Raw genomic sequence first — 23,791 nt, 5'->3', positions numbered from 1 at the left:
AAAAATGAAAAAAGAAAATATAAAAATATTATATTATATATACAGTCAAGCCCGAAATTATTCATACCCCTGGCAAATTCTGACTTAAAGTTACTTTTATTCAACCAGCAAGTTTTTTTTTTTTTTTGACCGGAAATGACACAGGCTTCTCCCAAAAGATAATAAGAAAATGTACAAGAGGCATCATTGTTGTAAAAAATATTTCTCAGCTTTAATTTATATTTGAACAAAAAGTGGCATGTCCAAAATTATTCATACCCTTTGCAAACTGTCACAGTTTATGGGAAAATCCAAAGTTCTATACCATTCCAAATAGTCCAAGCTGTTCTAAAGCATCCTAACTACCCTGATTCATTGGGAACAGCTGTTTTAATCAACTCAACAGGTGAAAAACAGAAACTCTCTGCTGGTTTGTGGACAGTCATGGTTAAGACAAAGGAGCTCACTGAGGACCTGCAGCTGCGCATTGTGGATACTCACAAGTCAGGAAAGGGCTATAAGGCCATATCTAAATTTTTTGAAGTTCCAGTGGCTACAGCGCAAAGTATTATTAAAAAATACAAGACGTTCCGCACTGTGAAAAAAAGGATGTGGTCGGAAGCCAAAAGTGACACCTGTGCTGGCCAGGAGGATAGTGAGAGAGGTAAAAAAGGATCACCACTAAGGCCATCCTGATGAATCTGGGCTCTGCTGGTGGCAACATCTCAAGGCAGACAGTCCAACGGACACTGTACACCGCTGGGTTCCACGGACACAGACCAAGGAGGACACCACTTCTCCAGATAAGGCACACAAAAGCCCACTTGGCCTTTGCAAATGCTCATCTGGACAAAGAAGAAGACTTCTGGTCTTCTGTTTTATGGTCAGATTAAACAAATTGAAGCCTTCAACCCTAAGAACACCATCCCCACTGTCAAACATGGTGGTGGGAACCTAATGTTTTGGGGGTGTTTTTCAGCCGGTGGACCAGGGAACCTAATCACAGTAAACAGCACCATGAAAAAGGAGCAATACATCAAAATTCTCAACAACAACATCAGGCAGTCTGCAGAGAAACTTGGCCTTGGGCACCAGTGGACATTTCAGCACGACCTAAACCTAAAACGACCTAAAACGCACAGCAAAAGTGGTGAAGAAATGGTTAGCAGACAAGAACATTAACGTGGCCCAGCCAGAGTCCTGACTTAAATTGAGTTGAGAATCTGTGGAGGGAGCTAAAGATCAGGGTGATGGCAAGGAGACCCTCCAACCTGAAAGAGTTGGAGCTCATCGCTAAAGATGAATGGGCAAAAATACCAGTGAAGACATGCAAAAAGCTGGTCAGCAATTACAGGAAGCGTTTGATTGCTGTAATAGCCAATAAAGGCTTTTCTATTGATTATTGAGAAGGGTATGGATAATTTTGGACATGCCACTTTTTGTTCAAATATAAATAAAAGATGAGTAATATTTTTTTCCACAATGATGCCTCTTGTACATCGTCTTATTATCTTTTGGGAGAAGCCTGTGTCATTTCCGGTCAAAAAATAACTTGCTGGTTGAATAAAAGTAACTTTAAGTCAGAATTAGCCAGGGGTATGAATAATTTCGGGCTTGACTGTAAATAATACTACAACACTGTCAAGAACATGTTTGAGCCATATTTAACACCAAGATCAAAGCAAAGAGATAAGAAACTTTATTTTGCTTAAAGAAAATGCAGTTTGTTTTCAGCAATATTAATATTCTTTGCACACTGACTTTATGACAAGCAAGCACACTTTCCATCCAAATAAATACATTAAAAATAAATAAAAATTTAAACTTATGAACCGGAGTAAAATATATATTTATTTAAAAAAACTAAATGATGCATTCATTTCTGACAGTTTTGATTAGCCAATTTGAATTTGTCCACTAAATGCAATCTCAATAAATTCTTGATATATAACTATAAATTATTTACAATGCAACTATATGTATTTCTAGTTCTGTAAATTATAAATTGGCAAAATGAATTGCTGATAATCAAAGAAAACTCTGGAATGTTTGCTTGTAAGCTCCATTTCGCACACAATATCATAAATAGTCGCACATTGACCTCAACACTCAAACCTCAAATGGCAACAATGAACAAACAAGTAAACAAAAAGCTCTCAAAAATCAACATATAATAAATAACCAGCGAAGACAAGACAACAATAGCAACAGCAACACAAACAAAGTCAGCAAACAGCAAATCAATAATCCTATAGCACTAACTGCATAATTTACTCAAACTCCATTTGATTCATGCTGCAATGCATGCTGGAAGCTCACAAAGCACTAATAAATCAGCAATAGTGTCAAATATTAAATTGTTTGCACAACTGGTTGAGACAATATGTGATCCTGGACTACAAAACCAGTCATAAGGGTCTTTTTTTTACTTAAAGCTGAATAAATAAGCTTTACATTGGTGTATAGTTTGTTAGGATTAGCAATATTCAGGCCAAAATACAACTATCTGAAAAATATACATAAATAAAACTTGAGAAAATCATCTTTAAAGGTGTCCAAATTAAGTTCTTAGCAATGCATATTACTAATCAAAAATTAAGCTTTGATATATTTACGGTAGGAAATGTACAAAATATCTTCATGGAACATGATCTTTACTTAATACGATAATGATTTTTGGCATAAAAGAAAAATTGATAAATTTGACCCATACAATGTACCCGTGCTACTTAAGACTGGTTTTGTGGTCCAGAGTCACATATTATTCATCTAACAGGTGTCTTTACATAGATTCTTATCAATTCAGGTCTCTGTAACCCATAAAGGCATGTGTTAAGGATAAAAAACCTTGCTTTTTTGCAGTTGCTCACACTAAACTGGCAATTTTATGCAAACAACATACAGGTACTCGTGCATTAATCTAAGGTGAAGCGTTTTCTCATCATTTATAGATCAACCCATGCAAGGTTTGAACCTACAACCTCTGGGTTAAAGCCAACCCAGATATTTCAGCATTCATTAAACCATGATGCCTGCTATGAATATTGACTGACTGTGACTTTTCATTTCCTCCAGTAGTCTGAGATGAAATGTCAGTATCAGTATTATGAAAATCGTCTAAGTTTAGCTCAAAAAATACACTTGACAATTTAGTCCAATGCAAACACACACTGCAAGTATATTAGCAGCAGCAATGACATGTTACTCAATCACAATCTAAACTTGCACAATAAGCATCTAGGTCTAAAAGAGTGCTGGAAAGAATCTAAAACACTGAAAGCATGTCACATTTGACAAAGTTTTGAGTGTATGTGGCTTTATGCTGCACTCTGTAGTAGCACGCCAACAGGAAAGCCAGCTTTAATGGAAATACACCGCAACAATAAATCCAGTTTTACAGCACATTGTTGCACAACACAATCAAGCCTCACATTTCACACTAGCTGTGCGTTTATTTACCTTTTCGCGTCTTGTTCCTTGTTTCTCCATCCTGTCCTACTTTAGTATCCAACTGTTTCAAACTTTCATCCCATGATACTTCAAACGCTCCGAATCCATGAGAAAAAGCCTCGTTTCCCGGACTAAACCGTCTTCAGATTCAGATAGCGAGTTGATGCATAAATTAATTCATGCACAGTGCTTGCACAAACGCTCAGCAGCTCTTCGGAAAACAGTTATTCCAGAGGAAAGTTCGCCATGTTTTTCTTCTCTCTCTCCTCCCGGTAGAGGCGGTTCAGATGGTTTCAGTAGTTCAGGGCTTCAGTTACTATTTATGACATCAGACGGGAGTTGAGTTACCTACTGCGACTAGTTAGGCCTGAATCGCTAGGTGTACTGACTGAGGCATCTTTCCTAACTTTTTAGTCTGTGAAATTATTGTGTGACAAAATATTTTTTAAACTTTGACGATGCAAACATTAACTGACCATTAAATGACAGTCATTTACAATAGCGCAGCTATTGTTAAAATATTATTTCTGATATCTGATATTTTAAATAATAATAATAAGTACTTTTTGACTGATTAACATATAAATGTACTAATATATATGATCATTTACAATAAAAACATTGAATAAATAAATAAATAAATATATAAGGTCTTAAACATGATCAAAGTCAACTCATATAGCCTAAAGATGCCTTTATTCAAATTAATGTACATATTATTTACAATTTTACATTCATTTACGACACTCGCTTGTTATAAATTCAGATATAGCGCAATATATATATATAGAAGAGACCAAAACATATCGTAACATAGTCAATTCTTAAAGAGTACTGACTTTTCAGCGCATGCGCAATTGCATCCCGCGTTTTTACCTGAGGAGAAAAAGCGGGAATTGTAGCCTACCTCAGGAGAAAAATGAAACGGAAAACAGATTTTGAGGTATGACAAATACTTTGGGATGTCAAATACTGTTGTATATCATTTCCATGTCGTTGTATTTAACCTTATATCTAGTTTATCTCTAGATTGTGAGGTAAAGTTTAACGTCAGCGAAAGATCAAGAATGATTGATTACTGAAAAAAGTAGTGACTTAAAATTTAAAAGTTTATGATGCAGTATTTCATTGGAATATGTGTGTGGATATCGATTTCTAATAATTACAGTATAAAAGTTGACTTTTATTAGATTTTTACTGTTTTTTTTTTTTTAAAGAAGTCTCTTCTGCTCACCAAGCCTGGATTTGTTTGATCCAAAGTACAGGGAAAAAAAAGTAATTTTTTTAAAATAGTTTTACTAGTTAAAAAAAAACTGTTTTCTATTTGAATATATTTTAAAATAATTTATTCCTGGAAATTTCAAAGCTGAATTTTAGCACCATTATGTGATTCTTCAGATATCATTCTAATATTCTGATTTGCTGCTCAAAAAACATTTTGTTGAAAACAGTTTAGTAGAATTTATTTGATGAATATAAAGTTCAGCGGAACAGCATTTATCTGAAATCTTTCGTAAAATTATAAATGTCTTTATCATCACTTTTGATTAATTTAACACATCCTTGCTAAATAGAAGTATTAATTTCTATATTTTTTTAATAAAATAAAATTATACTGACTGCAAGCTTTTAAATGGTGTAGTGTATAATGTTGCAAAGCTTTTTATTTTAGATTACAATCTGATCTTTGGATCTTTCTATTCATCAAAGAACCCTGGAAAGTGTACTCAGCTGTTTTAAATATAGATAACTCTGAACAGAAAAATCAGCATTTTAGAATGATTTCTGGACAATTGTGTAACTGGAGTAATGACATTTTATAATATATCCAAATAGAAAACAGCAATTTTAAATAAAAAAAATATTTCACAATATTACTGCTTTTGCTGTATTTTGGATCAAGTAAATGCAGGCTTGGTGAGCAGGAGAGACTACATTTAAAAAAAAAAAAAAAAAAAACACCACACACACACAACCCTCTTACTGTCAGTGATCAGCAAAAAATAGGACCCAGATGCAAATAAGACAAGGGTATTTTATTAACAAGACGTAGACTGGAACAGCAGGAGAATGAGGAGTGAAACGGTTCAAACAGGAACCTTTAGCTTGAGGTGAAACACTGATGTAGTACCAGTCTAGCCGCCAGGTAGGAACTTCCAGAACCAGAGACATGACTTGAGAGTGGGGAGCTGCTTCCAGGCAGTAGGAGTCAGTGACCAGGGAATCTGGCTAAGGGCAGGACTGGACTAAACACGATAAAGACAAGACTCAAGACAATAGAAAACCAAAGAACAAAGCAAAAGCAATATAAAACCAAAACCAGCCAAACAAATAAAAAAAGCAAAGATCCAAAAAGGAACTGGAACTGCAAAAACAAGGGCAAAAGAAAACCTAAAATCAAAAGAGAAACAAAACTAGATTTAGAATGCACAAAATAATAACTAATAAAAAACAAGAACCAGAGAAGACAAAAAAACAAAAGAGGATATAAAAATAACTAGCGCAAGATCGAAGGACAAGTAAACGCCAAAACAAACCCACTGAAACACAAAGGAAAGGAACCCAATATATAAAGCAGCACACACAAGGACCAGGTGAAGACAATCAAGCAGACAAGGGCTAAACAAGGGGACGTGACCAGGGGAAACAAGGAGGTGGGACAAGAGGAGCACCTGGCAGACACAAACAGAGACAAACCCATGTGTTTAGACACAAAACAAACAAAGAAACATTGAACAAAGACAAGACAGTCAGGGCAGGATCCTGACACTTACTGTTCAAAAACTTTTGACTGGTAGTGTGTATATATAAAGATGTATTTATTAAATTTAATTTACATGTTATTTACAATTTTACACACATTTTACACAACACTCGTTTGTTACATCAATTCAGATATAGTGCAATATTAGGTAGAAGAGACCAAAACATATCGTAACAAAGTCAATTCTTAAAGAGAATTTCGGGATGCGCAATTGCATCCCGCAATTTTACCTGAGAGGAAAAAGGGGGAATTGCACCTCAGCACAAAAATGAAACAGAAAACAGATTTTGAGGTATGAAAATTATTTTAGGATGTCCAAATGCATACCTTTGTATTTCAACCTATAAGTAGTTTATCTGTAGATTGTGGGGTGAAGTTTAACATGAATGAAAGCTCGAGAACCTTATCATGGCTTGATGACTTTTAAATATGTATGATGTATTATTTCATTTAAGTGTGTGGCTGAATATCAGTTTCAAATAATTACAATGTATATACCACTCAGAAGTTTGATCAATGTATGTCCTATTATTCCTATTTGTACCATATTACCCCAGAATGAGCTAACTGTAACACTCTGACCTTTTATATTAGGCTAAATAACCAATTCTCAATATAAATATGTCCACAATACTATTTCAGCACAAATGTCTTATTCCAAAAGATAGATGTGTGACTCCTTAGCGCATTTGTTTTGCTATTGTTTTCCCATTGCACGTTTTTTTACTTTGTCGAGTTTAGTGTGCATCCTGATGCATTTCTTATATAATCTAACTGGAGAGTCTTTCCTCTTGGAGCGCCTAAGGTTCATCCTCTTGATCTTGCGTTTGAAGTCCACTAGATGTCGCCCTCCTGTCATGTCTTTCCTCCAGTTTTGGACGAGCTGTGCTTCTGGTGGATTAGTTGAGCTGTTAAATAGAAGAGACACCACAAAGATTGGTTTGGGTTTCATGGTTTACGCCTCAGAAGCACTTTGATTAACTGTCCGTTCTTTATTTACATTATTCTTTGTTTAGTAGATACATTCTCATTCACAGCACATGTTTACTTTAGGGATGATTAACCTGAATCCACCAGCTTTTAAGTTACTAACCCTAGATCATGTCTATACCAACCTTTTCCCATTGAGAGAGTTGTCAGACTGTGGCAGGGTGAAGCAGGATTGTGATACGAAATCCAACAACAGCGAATGCACGGGGTCAGTTTCATCCAATTCTTTGGACAACATCTTTTGGACAAACCTGTGAAACCAACATTTATTAGTAGATAGTAGAGAAAAATCGTTACTTCAGTTCACTTCCAGAACAAAAATTTACAGATCATTTACTCACCCCCTTGTCATCCAAGACGTTCATGTCCTTCTTTCTTCAGTCGTAAAGAAAATCCGTTTTATGGATTTCTCTGCATATAGTGGACTTGGTGCCCTCGAGTTTGAACTTCCAGTTTAAATGCAGCTTCAAAGGGCTTTAAATGATCCCAGCCAAGGAAGAAAGGTTTTATCTTATGTAGCGAAACGATTGGTTATTTTAAAAGAAAATTGACAATTTATATACTTTTTAACCTCAAATGCCTTAACTCAGTGTATTCCGGTTTAAGACATTTAGGGTAAGCCAAAAAACTCCCATCTCATTTTCTCCTCCAACTTTAAAATCATCCTACATCGTTGCAGAAGTACCGACCCAGTATTTACAAACTGAACATGCAAAGAAGATCAAATGCCCTTTACAAAAAAAAAAAAAAAACAGCAATGTAGGATGATTTGAAGTTGGAGAAGAAAATGAGATGGGAGTTTTTTAACATACCCTAACTGTCTTGAACCACAATACACTGAGTTTACACAAAGCTAGACAAGATGAGCATTTGAGGTTAAAAAGTATATAAATTGTCTTTATTTTTTTTCCCCAGAAAATAACCGATTGTTTCGCTAGACCCTTCTTCCTTGGCTGGGGTCGATTAGAGCCCTTTGAAGCTGCATTTAAACAACATTTTGGAAGTTCAAACTCGGGGGCACCATAGAAGTCCATTATATGGAGAGAAATCCTGAAATGTTTTCCTCAAAAAACATGATTTCTTTACGACTGAAGAAATAAAGACATGAACATCTTGACAATTGGGTAAGTAAATTGCCTGTACATTTTTGTTCTGGAAGTGAACTTCTTTAACCTAAAACCAGCCTGTTTATGCTGTTTATTTATCAGAACAGATTTGGAGAAATGTAGCATTGCATCGCTTGCTCACCAATGGATCCTCTTTGGTGAATGGGTGCCGTCAGAATGAGAGTCCAAACAGCTTATAAAAACATCACAATAATTCAAGTAACCTTCACAACTCCTTGAGTCCATCAAACAACATCTTGTGAAGCGAAAAGCTGTGTGTTAGTAAACAACAAATCCATCTTTTTAGCTTTAAACCATTGCTTCCTGCCAAAATATGAGTCCATAATTCATAACAACGCTTCCTCCCTGTTGTCCTCTCACATTAACATCCACAACATACATGTTTAGAACTACTTTAGACTGCTTTTGCTTGTAAACAGTGCTTATTCTGTGCATATTTCTCTCCTGATTCAGATAAAACTATTTTTTTAAAAGACTTGTTTGAAGTTAAAATGTCTCAATGATATTTTGTTTTTTTACAAACATGCAGGTTTTCACTTCACAAGACTGGAGTGGTGTGGATTACTTGTGGATTGTAGTGATGTTTTTCTCAGCTGTTTGGACTCTCATTCTGACGGCACCCATTCACTGCAGAGGATCCATTGGTGAGCAAGTGATGTAAATCTGTTCTAATGAAGAAACAAACTCATCTACATCTTGGATGGCCTGAAGCTGAGCAGATATATTGTTTTAATATCTATATTGAATGTGTATTCACCTGGCAGTACAGTTACAGTGATAAAGGGTCCTCATGCCAGGGTTTTGCAGACCGAATTTCTCCTGTAAAGCTGGGATCTGTAGATGGCATGAATCCAGGTCTCTGTAGAGTTCACACATCTCAAACTTGCCTATGAAACAAAACAAAAAAAGTGAAGCTTTTACAAGATTCCCAATTTGGTTGATTTAAAACAGATCGGATATGAGTAATATTTAGTTTAGTTCACCTTTTATCTTTGGTGCGTCTGTTGGAGGTACGGAAGCTTCAGATTTCCGGGACTGCAGTGTTGTAACAGATGGCCCTGGCGATGTCGAAACTGGACTCGGTTCTCCATTCCCGCTCTTGGAATCTCGTATGGTAAGTGATTCCTCTGTGTTTTTGGTGACCTGGTTTTGTCCCAGAGTGATCGCTTGGTGAAAACTGGTTTCCAGCGTCTCCATGTCTTGTTCTGGCAGTGTGTCGGTGTAGTTCGCTGCATCTTTCACCACAGCGTATTGAGCAAGCTCATAAATTGCACACCTGCCAATGAGAAAAACACAGGATTTTGTGACTGTGTACACAACAGTATGTGCTCAGAGATTACAGTATGTACAAATCGCACTAAAGTGCCAAATTTCCAAAGTACAACAAGGTTTTTGCTTGTTTTGTGTCTGACATTGAAAGGTTTTAAGGCTTTTGCATTTTTTGACCTAAATTTGAAAACCTGTATAATGTAAAATCAAATAAATGTTTTTTTTTTCTTAAGAAAATGAATACTTTTATTCAGCAGGGATGCATTACATTAACCAAAAGTGACAGTAAAGTCACTTATAATGTTACTAAAGATTCTATTTTGAATAAATAATGTTCTTTTGGACTTTCTATTAATGAATCCTGGAATAAAATATATCACAACTGTTTCCATCATTGCTAATAAAACAATTTTCTTGAGCAACAAATCAGCATATTAAAATGGTTTCTGATAGACCACGTGACACTGAACACTGGAGTAATGATGCTGATAATTGAGCTTTGCATCTCAGGAATGAATTTCATTTACAATGTATTCAAATAGAAACAAGTTATTTTTAATTCTAATAATATTTCACAATTTCCCTGCATTTTTAAACAAATTAATGCAGCCTTGGTGAGCATAACCTTTTTTTTTTTCTAACATTAAAGAGTCTTACCAAAGGTAGAAATCACTCTGCTTTCTAATTTGTCATGTTCACGTCTTGTTTTACTTTTAGCATTGTTTTTATTTTCTGAAAAGTCCGAATGTTTTGCAACAGAAAAGAGCTGAGTCGAATGAAAGCGAATACATACGTTCCCCACCACGTCCTCTTGGCACACTGCATCTGCTGAGAGAACTCGAAGCAGCTCATCTTTAGCACGTTGAAGTATCCGTAGCCCACAAGGTTGGATATGGTATTGTTAACACCCAGGAGACAGCGGCGGAACCTGAATTGATATCATAAGGCCTGATTACAATGTTATAAGATACAGTAATCCGAGACGTTTGCTCAGTGAAATAGCTCTCTGGTTATGTTGGACATGTTTCATGTTACACAAATGAACATTATGGAATGAATGTCCAGTGCTGGTAGTCTCAACAGGAAAGTGATGCTCACATTTCCCGCTCTATAAGACATACCTGTTGTCACAGTCACAGTGCGATAAAGTGAAGATGTTCGTGTTGAAGACACCGTGGTCGTACGAAAAAGAGGGGATGGTGTCTTTACAGTGGTCGTGTTCCCTGCAGCATTTATCTGTATCTTCAAAGACACCTGCAGAAGACGAACAGGTAAAGATATTTATTTACTCCCTATTCAATAGTTTAATTAAATCAACCAGTTTAATTTACATCTAGTCCACAAGAGAAAATAATTGAATTGAATTTATAAAAATTACCCCGTTTAAAAGTTTACATACATTTGATTCTTAATACTCTGTTGTTACCTGAATGATCCACAGCTGTTTTTTTGTTGTTGTTTTGTTTTTTGTTTTTTAGTGATAGTTGTTCCCTTGTTTGTCCTGAACAGCTAAACTGACCACTGTTCTTCAGAAAAATCCTTCAGGTCTCACAAATTCTTTGTTTTTTCAGCATTTTTGTGTATTTGAACCCTTTCCAACAATGACTGTATGATCTTGAGATCCATCTTTTTACACTGAGGACAATTGAGGGACTCATATGCAACTATTACAGAAGGTTCAAATGCTCTCTGATGCTTAAGAAAGAAACATGATGCATTAAGAGCCAGGGGTCTAAACTTTTTTTGAAGATCAGGGTTAATTTAACTTATTTAGTCTTCTGAGAAACATGTATCTTCTGTAGCTTCTAAAGGGCAATACTAAATGAAAAAAATATGATATTTAGGCAAAATAGGAAAAATGCACACAAGTTTGAACAAGTCTGTTCAAAAGTTTTCACCCCCAGCTCTTAATGCATTGTGTTTTTTTTTTTTTCCTTTCCTTTTTTCCTTCTTGAACCTTCTGTAATAGTTGCATATGAGTTTCTCAGTTGTCCTCAGTGTGAAAAGATGGATCTCAAAATCAAACAGTCATTGCTGGAAAGGGTTCAAATACACAAAAATGCAGAAAAACCAAAGAATTTGTGGGACCTGAAGAATGGCAGGCAGTTTAACTGTTCAGGACAAACAAGGGTAACAAAAGTATTAACAATCAAGTGTATGTAAACTGTTGAACGTGGTCATTTTTATAAATTCAACTATTATTTTCTCTTGTGGACTATATGTAAACATCTTTTATGTGAAATATCTAATTCAGGTCAGTACTAAATAAATAAAAATATATGATATGATCCCTCTTATTGTTAAAATAATAAACATTTAGCAGATTATGCAAGGTGCATGTAAACTTTTGACCTCAACTGTATATGTTTTATCAAATATATAATTTATATAAACTGATTCAATGATATAATCCTTCTTACCCAGATCAGTAAAGGCCATAGCTTTATTTCCAGACCCACACCACAGAGTCCCTGGAATCATCCAAGCTCGCTTTGATCGGTGCAGCGTCTGTCTGGAACTTTCTCCCCCATCCTGGTGCTCGAATCCATCAGGTTCAACGCTCCCCAAGTCTCTGGCCCTCCGTACAGATGCTGTGAATTCCTCCGTAATGCCTGCAACCTCACAGGGGCCATGAGGTTTGATCAGCTCACTGACGTCGAAGCGTTCATCAAGGCTTTTTGAGAAAGAACTGTCTTCCCAACACCCAGACAGGTAACTCTCAATCACAGATTGCTCATCGCTTGTTACGCATCTAAAAAGGCTGTTGTTATTGTTCCAGATGCTGTCATACAAGACAAGAGACGCCTGAGTCCTTCGGAGAAACGCATACTGCGTTTGCCCACCTGAAGTGGATCTAGTCCAAATACAGAAAATGTCAGTGTTATCACTGAAACCAGTGTGAAACAGTACGAAAAGGTACACAACTGCCTTTAAGAGATAATTGCTTTGCATTTTTATCGCAAAATGATAACTGCACAACAATACTGTTTTTAAAACTAAATGAATGAATGAATAGCCAGAGGTGCTGCAGGGCAACTGGGTTTTTAACCCCTCATCTCTGGCAAAGAGCATGCTTCAACCACTCCTTATTTATACTCCCATCCGTATGTGGGATTTTCGCATATGGCTCGTGGCCATATCAGAACAGACGGGGACGGGATGACACAAGGGGGTGTGTCTTTGGTAAATACAGACTTGGAAGCACACACATATACATCAAAGATGTAAATCAGATTGTAAACCCTCCCTTTTCGTGAGTTCACATGACTATAATTATCTCTATAATTGATCACTATCATTTTTTATTAGTGTCAACAATGCCCTCAGCCGTAAACATTTAATATCTTATTACTCATGATGAAATGATTCTTTACAACGTGACAAAAAGATTCAAATTCCACGTGGGAGGAGAAAGAAACATGCGATCTAAAACTATTACATTTGTGCATTCAGGTTACGTTAGGTCAGCATTTTCATTCTGTGCATTCAATTTTTATTAAAAATCATTATGTGCTTATTTAACATGCTGTCTGCACGTAAATTAAATTACAAGTCATAAATATTTATTTCTAGGCTAGCCACAAACCATATTTTGCATTTATGCAAAATAAGTCCCTAAAATAATTACTTAGTTGGATTTATATTGCATGTTAATATTCCTTACAGGCATTTCCTTTCTCTCTGTAAAACTCTCTCTGTCACAAAGTTAAAAAATAATAATAATTCAGATTTAATTGAATATATCACACGAATATGTCACAACATCAAGTTCCATAAAAATAAATTTGATATCAGATTTTCAACTTTGATAAAAGTAAATTAATTTGCTCATGATTATTGCATTTTAAATTTGCATTTTGCATGTATTGTCTTTCAGTTCTAGAAGTTAGCAGCCATCTGGCAATTTTATATGCCAATTTATTTCCATCTAGGAATATTAATTTTAAACCTATTTACATTTCTGCAGGAGGCTGCAGTGTTTACATGAGGATGCAAAGGTCACCTGAGTCTGTTGTACGTGTCCACCTGCGCTGATTGGCACAAGCCCTCGCCTGATTCGCACAAAGTTTCTGCCGTGTCACCATTGGATGCGGTAGTAATCAGTTAACCATTACAGCGCTTTTATTGGTGCTACTTCCACCGGTAAATGTATTTCCAACATCCGTCCAAATGAGGAAAAACACAAGCTTTAGGAAACGAAAGAAAATTGCAAGATTGCTATCAAATGAGAAGCTAAAAGCATTTGCTTTCAGCAATTACTTGACTAAAAGGTAGAATGCTCTCGGAGGAATACTTAAACTGACTGTTAGCTCAATTTGGAGTAATTGCAATTACGCCATTACAGTCAAAACCCTGGTGAGCTGGAATTTTAAAATGTGCTTTTTTCTTTCTTTGGTGCTGGGTAATGGATATTAATTTAAAACAGCCTTAAGAAAGACACATGGAAAATAGACCCTGAATTCTGAATATGGGGAATGAGTTAGCATAATATGTTGAGTGAGGTTATTTTTACGTTATTGAAAGTGATGTGTGTTATTGCTCTCAAGAAGAATTGAAAAAATAATGTTTTCCAACAGGTTTCCCAAACACCTGCCATTGGTCAGACAAACAGATAGTCTCACCCACAAACTCCCAACATTGGTTGAGTCAACGTTGCTGTATCAACCAACCAAGAGGTTTAAACAAACAAAGCAATGTTTTGATAGTGTCACAACAATGTGTCCGTGTTTACATTTTCAGGTAAACCAACCTACTAACAGAAAACCTTTGGCTTAAAAATCACTTTATACAGTGCAAATTGAATGTTTGAGTTTGCAAGAATGCGATTATAACTGTAAAGTTTACCAGTTTGGCTTGTAAAAATGTAATTTCCTGCAGAGCTGGGTAGATTATTTGCTAATTGTAATCTGTAATTTATTCCAAATTGCAATGCAAAAATTATAGTTAGTAATCTAAATCCATTACATTACACATTTTATGTAACATAATCATAATTTTTTAACATTGGTTTAAATAGGATAATCTTGTGCCATATTGATATAAAAATACAAAGAGTAAGAGAATATATCTCATTTGCTGTAATAAAATACTATAAAATGTAATTCTGGGACTTTCAAGGACTTATCAAGCACTACTTTCTTGATTTTCAAGGACTTCAATCAGATCTGAAGATTTTGTCTTCAGTTTAAAAAAAAAAGTAAGGGATTTCTTAAGGGATTTGTATTTTTGTATAGCTACTTTATTTCTTAATGTTACTGCCATAATGATTTTATGTTTTCTACTGATTAGCGAACATAAATAGCGAAATCACTCTGAAATCCTGATATGAAACAAATAATTTGCGAATCATTTGATTTGAATCATTCAATGGGCGAAATGTTCCTATGTAAAGCGAAAGATTTGCAAACCCACTCCAAAGTTCCGACCTAAATTAAACGATTCGCAATCCACACTCTGAAGTTCCGATCTGAATATTAATTTGCAAACCATCACTTCAGATCAGGATTGCGAATCATGTGACTTAGATCAGGACTTCAAATCGCGTATTGTGAATCATTTGATTCGAATCATTTAATTTGCTAAATGATTCACAAACCCATTCTGATCTAAATCAAATGATTCGCGATCCATGCACTGAGGTCCCGATTTAAATCGCATATAGTGAATCATTTGATTTGAATCATTCAATTTGCGAAACCCATTCCGATCTAAAACAATTAGTTCACGATATGCAAAGTTTCGATCTAAATCAAATGATTCGTGATCCACGCACCAAAGTTCAGATGTAAAGCAAATGATTTGTGATCCCACTCCAAGGTTCTGATCAGACCCACTTCGAAGTTCCAATCTAAATTAAACGATTCGCGATCCACGGTCCATGTTCTGATGCTATTGCGAATCATTTGTGTTAGATCGGGACTTTAAATCTCGTATCGCGAGTTATTTGATTTAGATTGGAACTTAGCGTATCATGAATTATTTGATTTAGATCGGAACGAGTTTGTGAATCATTTTGTGATTTGAATGATTCAAATCAAATGAATTGCGAGACGTGATTTGAAGTCCCAATCTAAATCCAATGATTCGCAATATGCGAAGTTCCGATCTAAGTCAAATGATTCACGCTCGGAGTCCTGATCTGAAATGATGGTTCACAAATCATTATTCAGATTGGGACTTTAGAGCGTGGATCACAGACCATTTGATTTAGATCAGAACTTCGAAATGGGTTCGTGAATCTTTTGCTTTACATCAGAACTTCAAAGCATGATTCGTGAATCATCATTTCAGATCAGAACTCGAAGCACGTATCGCGAATCATTTGACTTAGATTGGAACTTTGCGTATCACAAATCATTTTATTTAGATCAGATTTCAAATCACGTATCGCAAATCATTTGATTTGAATCATTCAATTCGCAAAATGATTCACAAACCTGTTCCGATCTAAATCAAATGATTCACGATCTATGCTTCGAAGTTCTGATGCAAAACAAGAGATTCGTGAACCCACTCTGAAGTTCCGATCTAAATCAAATGATCCGCAATCCACGCTCTGAAGTCCCGATCCAAATAATGATTTGTGAACCATCATTTCTGATCAGGACTGTGAGTACGAATCGCGAATCATTTGACTTAGATCGGAACTTTGAGCATCGTGAATCATTTGATTTAGATCGGGACTTCGAATCGCGTATCGTGAATCATTTGATTTGAATCATTCAATTTGCGAAATGATTCACGAACCCGTTCCGATCTAAATCAGATGATTCATGATACGAGATTTAAAGTTCCGATCTGACACAAACAATTCGAGATATGCAATCGAGCACTTCGAAACAGTGAATCATTTTGCAACACAATAGTTTAAATGATTCAGAGTTTTAAAAAGCTCAGTTTCGCATGCTTTTGAAAATCATTACAAGCCATGTTTACATTTTTTAAACATGCTAGTGAATCGCTTGAAATGAATGAACCAAGTCACGAGCTTGAGCTTGAATCAATTGCAGCGGTTCCAGTGTAAATGACTCAATTAATTTGGCTCATCTGTTTGTCTTTTTGCAACTTCAGCCATGTTTACACGACACTGTCAGTACTACTACTTGCTTAGCTTGATTGTTTACTGACATTAACTGAAAGGTGATTTTTTTTTTGTGTGTGTGTGAAGAGATATGTGCTTATTGACTAAATAAAACACTTATTTCAGAGATACATTGTCTTGAAACAATTCAAGCACCTTTGAAGTACCTCTTCAGGAATATTGCTATTTTCAAGGGTTTTCCAGACCTTAAATTACATGTTAATTACAGATTACATGTAATCAGTTATTACTCAGCTCTGATGTTATGATAACCTATGTAGACCCACTTAGACGCATATTAGCGACCACGTTTTTCAAGACTAGTAAAAGCTTTAAAAAATAGAATAAAACATGAAAATATCTTGTTTTAGGCATTAACCAAAAACCCACTGACCTCGGACAATGGATCCGGAAGTGCTCAAATACACTCTTTCTCTACTGCACTCTATTGAGTCATGATGTTAAGAAAACACAGAATAACCCCCACCCATTGACTCTGGACTTTTGAAATTAGTCAATATTTTTTGCAATTTCTCTTGCAGTGTCCTGTCAATTAAAAAAAAAAAAAATTTGGTTAATCAATTACATAATGATGTAGGCAAACACGACAGCAATAGATGAAAGATCCAGGGAAATCTAATGTCTCGTCACTGTTCGAAGGTCAAACCTTTGGGAATGATTTTAAAGAACATGACCTTGAAAGATAGTATACTTACATCAGACACAACACCAAAATGCCAGCCTTCGCATGACGCCTCGTAACAGAGACGTACTGTATCGAGTTCACCCGCTCACCTTTGTTCCAGTTTCCAGAAAGATTCATAAGCGATTCACATCACTGATTCATAGGCGATAGCTGAGAACACTTTATTGGGTATTGTAAATCAACAACACCAGTAAACATGAAACAAACTCAAAACTTGATGACGATGACGTATAATCGGAGAACACATCCATGAATTCCATGCAAGTAACAACAGGACATTTCCATATGTAATTAATGCAATACTAAACTTTGACAACCTGTCATTAACTCTAATACTTTATAGTCACAATATGTTTTAAACACAGTTTTCCTCATCTGTGACACACTAATTGGAACATAAACACAAATGAATGAAAGACATATGCATATATTTCTAATGCAAACAATAGCATTTCACATGCTACTTTACTTAAAGAACTTAAAGTCAATTTTTCCCCCAGTGTCCTTGAGTATATTTGGTTGCAGGGTTTGATGACTAATATATTTGCATCACATCTGTATTCATGAGGTTTTGTTCTTTAAGGCATTTACTGAGTGAAAAAAAAATCATACACTGTCTTTTTTTTTCCCACCAACAAAACTAACTGGGTTTTCTATGTTTTTTTTTTCTCAGCTGGACCACTATAGCTCATCACAGGGTTTTAGGAGAGGCAAAGACAACGGATTTTTTTTTTCTGAATGAAAGGAAAACATTATCAGCCGTTCGAGCTTGGAAGCGAGATTACTTTGTTTGATACGACACCTCAGTCATCCGCCTCAACGTTGTTTTGATTCAACAGAACATGCCAGCGTTCGATCTTCTTGTCCTTGTTCTTCAGACATTCATACCAGTGCTTCAGACATTCGCCCTTAGCCGTGATACCAAGCTGGCAGCCACCTGTGTGGAAAAGAGGCATACTGTATAAGGATTTTAAAGGAACAGTAACCTAAAAATGAACGTTTGCTGAAAATGTACTGATCCTCAGGCCATTCAAGGTGTAGATGAGTTTGTTTCTTCATCAGATTTGGAGAAATGTAGAATTACGTCACTTGCTCAGCAGAGGATCCTCTGCAGTGAATGGGTGCCGTCAGAATTAGAGTCCAAATGGCTGATAAAAACATCACAATAATCCACAAGTAACCCACTCCAGTCCATCAGTTAACATCTTGTAAAGAAAAGAGCTGTGCAATTGTAAGAAACTTTAAACTTCAAATAGTTGCTTCTGGCCATAATAAGTGAGACAGTGCATCTCCCATTGTCCTCTCACATCAAAATCCACCCACAATTTTGTTTCTGACTGTTTTGGACTGTGTTGGCTTGTAAAAATGTCCTAAGGATGGATTTGTTTCTTACAAACATGCTTCTTCTTTTGTTTTCACAAGATGTTAATTGATGGACTGGAGTGGTGTGGATTGCTTGTAGATCATTGTGATGTTTTTATCAGCTGTTTGGACTCTCATTCTGACGGCACCCATTCACTGCAGAGGATCCATTAGTGAGCAAGTGACGCAATGCTACCTTTATCCAAATCTGTTCAATCTTCTCCACATCTTGAATGGCCTGGGCCATCTTGAATGGGTAAATTAAGTAAATTCTAGCAAGTTTTCATTTTTGGGTTAACTATTGGCCAATATAATATGTGACCCTGGGCCACAAAACCAGTCTTAAGTAGCACAGGTGTATTTGAAGAGTTTGGTTCCAAAACGAGCTAAACGCCATTAATGAGTTCCTGACAAAATCAGTATTATATCTGGTCAGTATTGAAATGTCCATTTTTAATTTTATACTTTTGTTTATGAATGAAACTGCGTTCTAAATGAATCTAGTGAGTCAATGAATCAACTACCCATTCATAAAGACTTGCTTTATTCCTCAATTAATCAGCTGTTCAAACGAATCAAATTAATAAATTAGGGATGCTCATTTCGGTTAATTCTCCTGACCGACAACCGCTGCTCGTTATCCGAACATTAACCGTTAACTGATAAAATTAGAATAATAAATTCGTTTAAAGTAAAAATAGAATGCACGAGTATCTGTGATGATATACATAAAAAATACAAGCAAATGTTTTATTTTAATGTGCAAACAGCAGCATACAGAGCAACAACAAAAACTGCATTCACATATAACGTTACTCAAATTATCACGCATCAGCAGCGCTTCTGAGAACAGAGAAAATCAGAATGAAAAAAAAATAATAATAATATAAATAGGCCTATACTAAATGTGTATAAATTAAATAACTACCTAATTAATATGACAAAACTAAAACACACTGAATCCTTCTATTCGCTTTGAAGAAAGGTACCGGTCTTATTCTTCTCGTCGGACATAAAAACATATAGCAGGCCAGCCTATACCTCAGTGTACCTAGTTTTTAACATGTGGACATGCTACACGGATAGACTGGGACGTTGTCTGTTAACTCTTAGATCCGCGACAAAAACACTTCACAAAGATCCTTTCAATTTGCGGTTCGTGACGGGTCTTTTCATCCACTGGTCATATGTGGAGAAACGTGTTTTCACAGCGTTCAATAGCCAATCACAGACATTTCTGTTGATTACATTATCGCTGTGGCCAATCAGAGGCGGCTATGTTACGATCCACTCACCACTCAAAGTGCCGGTTTCTGTTCTGCTTCTACACCTCTGCGAACTCTCTCATTAAAACAAGAAAGTGTAGACATGATGAAAATAAGAGATTAATTGTACAGTGTAAAGGTTATTTTATTACTTTTTATTAACTTTGTGAGATGAACTGCAGTAATGTATGAGTGACAACTTTCCAGTGATAGTAAGGAGAGCGCGCACTCTTTAGACTATAATTAATTTAGAAATTAAATAACGTTACATTTATTTATGGATTCACTCTTTGATAACCCAATATTGCCATTGCCATCATGTTGCATATAGGCTACTACATCAGTAACATAAACTAAGAAAAGGTAAAGCAGGTGCTTACTCAGCAAAATATGTCTGAACAGCCGTACTGCACGGACACGCGCCCGTGAGTAATACATTTTTTCTTTCACCATGGAGCAAACGTAAAAAAAAAAAAAAAAATTAAACCGTTTAACTGATAGTAATAATCGGTTAAAATTCTTACTGGCGGTTAACGGTTAAACGGTCAATATGAGCATCCCTATAATAAATGATTCAGTAATTAAATCAGTGACTTGCCGCCACCTACTGCCCATTTTAGTTTGATTTTTAAAGTATCTTTTTCAGTTATTTAAATCATTTAATATTTCTATATTCAAAATTGTACATTTAAAACATTAATCTCCACATGAATTTATGAAGTTACAAATTAATTTTGTTAATAGTGATTTCATTTGATTGATAACTTATTCCTATTATACTGGTTCTTATTCTGCTGTTTTAATTAGAAATTCTCAAAATCTTCTAAATTATATATTTTTTAAAACTTGACATAAAGAGTGACATACTTTTAATAAAGATAGAAAAATGCCATTACATAGGTAAAAACAAAATTCCCCTTTAATTCACTTTAAGGAGTCAAAATACAACTTGTAATAGGCTAATTTTGATCAGATTTTCTGATTATTGATTAGAAGGTGCTCCTAAAATTTTTACTGTGCTACTAAATGTTTTAAGTTTGGATCAAAAGTGTTTCCTAAAATGAAAAATAAGCTTAGAGCCCTGACGGATTTATTGCATTTTGGGAAAAGAATAATTTATTTTTTGACAATAAATCTTTGAAAATCAAAATCTGGATTTGAATTTTTAATGTCATTATAACCTAAAGATGCTACGTGAAAGTTTGAAACAGAAAATATTGGTTTCATCTTGCCACTTTCTTGGTAAAGAAAACACATTTTTACTCGAATTAATTCAAATGGATTCATGGTGTTTTGGAACCAAACTCTTCATTTGTAACAATAGCCAAAAATACATTTTTATGGGTCAAAATGATCGATTTTTCTTTTATGCCAAAAATCATTAGGATATTAAGTGAAGATCATGTTCCATGAAGATATTTAGCAAATTTCCTATCATAAATAAATCCAAACTTAATTTTTTATTAGTAATATGAATTGCCAAGAACGATTTTCTCAATATTTCTGATTTTTGGCACCCCGATTCCAAATTTTCACATAATTGTATCTCAGCCAAATCTTGCCCCATCCTAACAAACCGGACATCAATAGAAAGCTTATTTATTCAGCTTTCAGTTTGTGCAATTTCAAAAAACTGACATTTACGACTAGTTTTTTGTACTAGTTTTGTATATTTCTCACCTATGAAATCATTGGATTTTCCCATGTCATAATCCCAGACAGAGACATCCAAAGTCTTCTTTGCCAGTTCGGCATGCTTGATTTCATAGCTGAACTCCTGAAACCACAAGAAAACCCTATGACAGCTCCATTTCATGAGATATATGCCAAAAAAACCTCCCTTTATTATAGTGTCAGAGCGTATTAAAGCCCTGTCACGGTGTCACGTCAGCGTCGAGTGTGTCAAGACGCTCACTTCAGGTCCTATCGCCAGAGACAGAAAGAAAGAGTACCTCATTAAACTCAGGGTTAAGGGTCTTCTTTTTGATCTGAGTTTTATTCTTCGCTTTCTTTCCCATGTCAGGCTTCAAGTATCTGAAAAACAGCAGACACAAAAGCTCACGGAGTGTTAAATAAGCCTAACGATGGTCACAAAACAATTCCACCAAGAAAATTCTTCTTCTTACAGATAACATTGGTGTATTAATTGTATACTTGCATCTTCACAAAAGGGTCCGAATAGCCATTCGAGTCCATCGCTGCCAGATGAGCACATCGAACGACACCCACAATCAGACGACCCTGTTGACTACTGTAGGTGAGAGAAATCAGGATACGTCCTCTCTCCTCTGCCTCTTCGTCATCCTTCAACTAAAAAAGCCACGTGAAAGATGAGTAAACCCATTTATCTTGCGGACACTAATTAACAGATCAATCATTTAGCTGAACTTTCTAACCAAAGTGACTTCTAATGCACGCAGGTTTACAAATGCAGTTCAACAAGGAGAAACGGAGGTTAAATGCCTGACTCGATAGCACAGTGGGAACAATCTCAAAGGACGATAATGACAATGTGTACTTGGGACAATAGGCAGCTTTGTCTGTGTTGTCTTTGTTTAAAGGTGCCACAGAATGGAAAACTGTATTTACCTTGGCATAGTTGAATGATAACAGTTGTGTACATGGACATGACATACCGTGAGTCTCAAACACCATCGTTTCCTTCTTTCTTATATAAATCTGGTGTTTGCAAAAGACCACTGAAAAAGAGGCCAATTCCAACATAACAGACTATGACGTTATAGAGCAGAGCTCATCATTATTATTCATGATCAACCTTCCAAGTAAGGTAATAACATTTCATTCTAGGGACAAATTAATTTTGTTAATACTGATTTCATTTCCTATTATACTTGTTCTCATACTGTTGTTTTAATTAGAAATGATGTATTTTTTAAAAATTGACATAAAAGGTGACATACTTTTAATAAAGTTAGAAAAATGCCATTACAAAGGTAAAAGCTAAATTCCTGTTTAATTCACGTTAAGGAGTCAAATATCAACTTGTAATGGGATAGCTGATTTTGATCAGATTTTCTGACTATTGATTAGAAGGTGCTCCTAAATTTTTTACTGTGCTCCTAAATGTTTCAAGTTAGGATCACAAGTGCTCCTAAAAAGAAAAATAAGCTTAGAGCCCTGATGGATTTATTGCATTTTGGGGAAAAAAAAAATAATGTATTTTCTGACAATAAATCTGGATTTGAATTTTTAATCTTATTATAACCTAAAGATGCTATGTGAAAGTTTGAAACAGGAAATAATGGTTTCATCTTGCCACTTTCTTAGTAAAGAAAACACATTTTTACTCAAATTAATCTAAGTGGATTTTTCGGTATTGTGGAACCTCCCAAATAAGGTAATAACAGACCATTTCATTCTAGGGACAAATCCTAAGTTTGTAAATGGACTTGTAAAACCATTTCTGGAAAAAAAATTTTTTTTTGCCTTTAATTGTTCTCTATCAGAGACCAATTTAAAATATTGTATCAATGCATTCTATGGCACCTTTGTCTTGTGTCTTAATATTGCTTTGTCTTTGTTTGCGTCTGCCATGTGTTCCTGTGATCCCACCTCCTGGTTTTCCTTGGTCACACCCTCTTGTTTAGCCCTGGTCTTGTCCGCGTTTCTTTAATTGTGTTCACCTGGCCCTCATTACCTTCCTCCCTTTATATTGTGCTGTTTCTCATCTAGTGTTTAGGGGACTTGCTGCTCTATATTCCTGGTGTGCCCTTTGCTGCAGTTTTCCTGTTTTGGGTTTGGATCGTTTCCTTTATGCTTATATTTACTTGTAATAGT

The 23,791-nt window shown here is 35.5% G+C and overlaps 2 protein-coding genes and 1 long non-coding RNA gene across 4 annotated transcripts in view; 1 reads left to right on the top strand and 2 right to left on the bottom strand.

The window, feature by feature from the left end:
• Window positions 1-6,231: 6,231 nt before the first annotated feature.
• Window positions 6,232-12,653, bottom strand: pla2g3 (phospholipase A2 group III). The gene is made up of 7 exons (XM_073829003.1): window positions 12,000-12,653; window positions 10,701-10,833; window positions 10,373-10,507; window positions 9,294-9,586; window positions 9,068-9,197; window positions 7,309-7,434; window positions 6,232-7,101 (listed from the first exon to the last, which is right to left on the bottom strand). The coding sequence occupies exons 1-7, from the start codon at window positions 12,649-12,651 to the stop codon at window positions 6,891-6,893; spliced, it is 1,680 nt and encodes a 559-aa protein (XP_073685104.1). The 5' UTR covers window positions 12,652-12,653; the 3' UTR covers window positions 6,232-6,890.
• A 523-nt stretch (window positions 12,654-13,176) lies between these two features.
• LOC141299282 (uncharacterized) lies at window positions 13,177-18,160 on the top strand. Its single transcript, XR_012341745.1, has 3 exons — window positions 13,177-13,935; window positions 14,157-14,319; window positions 18,040-18,160. It is a non-coding gene; the product is annotated as an uncharacterized lncRNA (long non-coding RNA).
• rph3aa (rabphilin 3A homolog (mouse), a) overlaps window positions 17,910-23,791 on the bottom strand; it is a 53,002-nt gene continuing 47,120 nt past the window's right edge. Inside the window, exons 14-17 of one of the 2 annotated variants that reach the window (XM_073829640.1) lie at window positions 22,152-22,303; window positions 21,946-22,027; window positions 21,674-21,770; window positions 17,910-18,303 (exon numbers count right to left, since the gene is read on the bottom strand). In XM_073829640.1, the coding sequence (XP_073685741.1) occupies window positions 18,170-18,303; window positions 21,674-21,770; window positions 21,946-22,027; window positions 22,152-22,303 (465 nt within the window). In that variant the 3' untranslated portion in view covers window positions 17,910-18,169. Of the gene's footprint in view, window positions 18,304-21,673; window positions 21,771-21,945; window positions 22,304-23,791 lie in introns of those variants that run through there. The other variant, XM_073829639.1, reaches the window with a different exon arrangement.

Source organism: Garra rufa, chromosome 23, assembly GCF_049309525.1.
Source record: "Garra rufa chromosome 23, GarRuf1.0, whole genome shotgun sequence".
In the NCBI taxonomy this organism is placed as follows: Eukaryota; Metazoa; Chordata; class Actinopteri; order Cypriniformes; family Cyprinidae; genus Garra; species Garra rufa.
The sequence above is the reverse complement of the archived record's forward strand: the minus strand, read 5'-3'. Positions and strand labels throughout refer to the sequence as shown.

Excerpts from the sequence above, each read along its gene's own strand:
- pla2g3 (XM_073829003.1), bottom strand. The coding sequence starts at position 12,651 with ATGCTCTTTGCCAGAGATGAGGGGTTAAAAACCCAGTTGCCCTGCAGC. Across the intron at positions 10,508-10,700 it reads CACTGTGACTGTGACAACAG|GTTCCGCCGCTGTCTCCTGG; the intron begins GTATGTCTTATA and ends ATATCAATTCAG. Across the intron at positions 9,198-9,293 it reads AGACGCACCAAAGATAAAAG|GCAAGTTTGAGATGTGTGAA; the intron begins GTGAACTAAACT and ends TTTGTTTCATAG.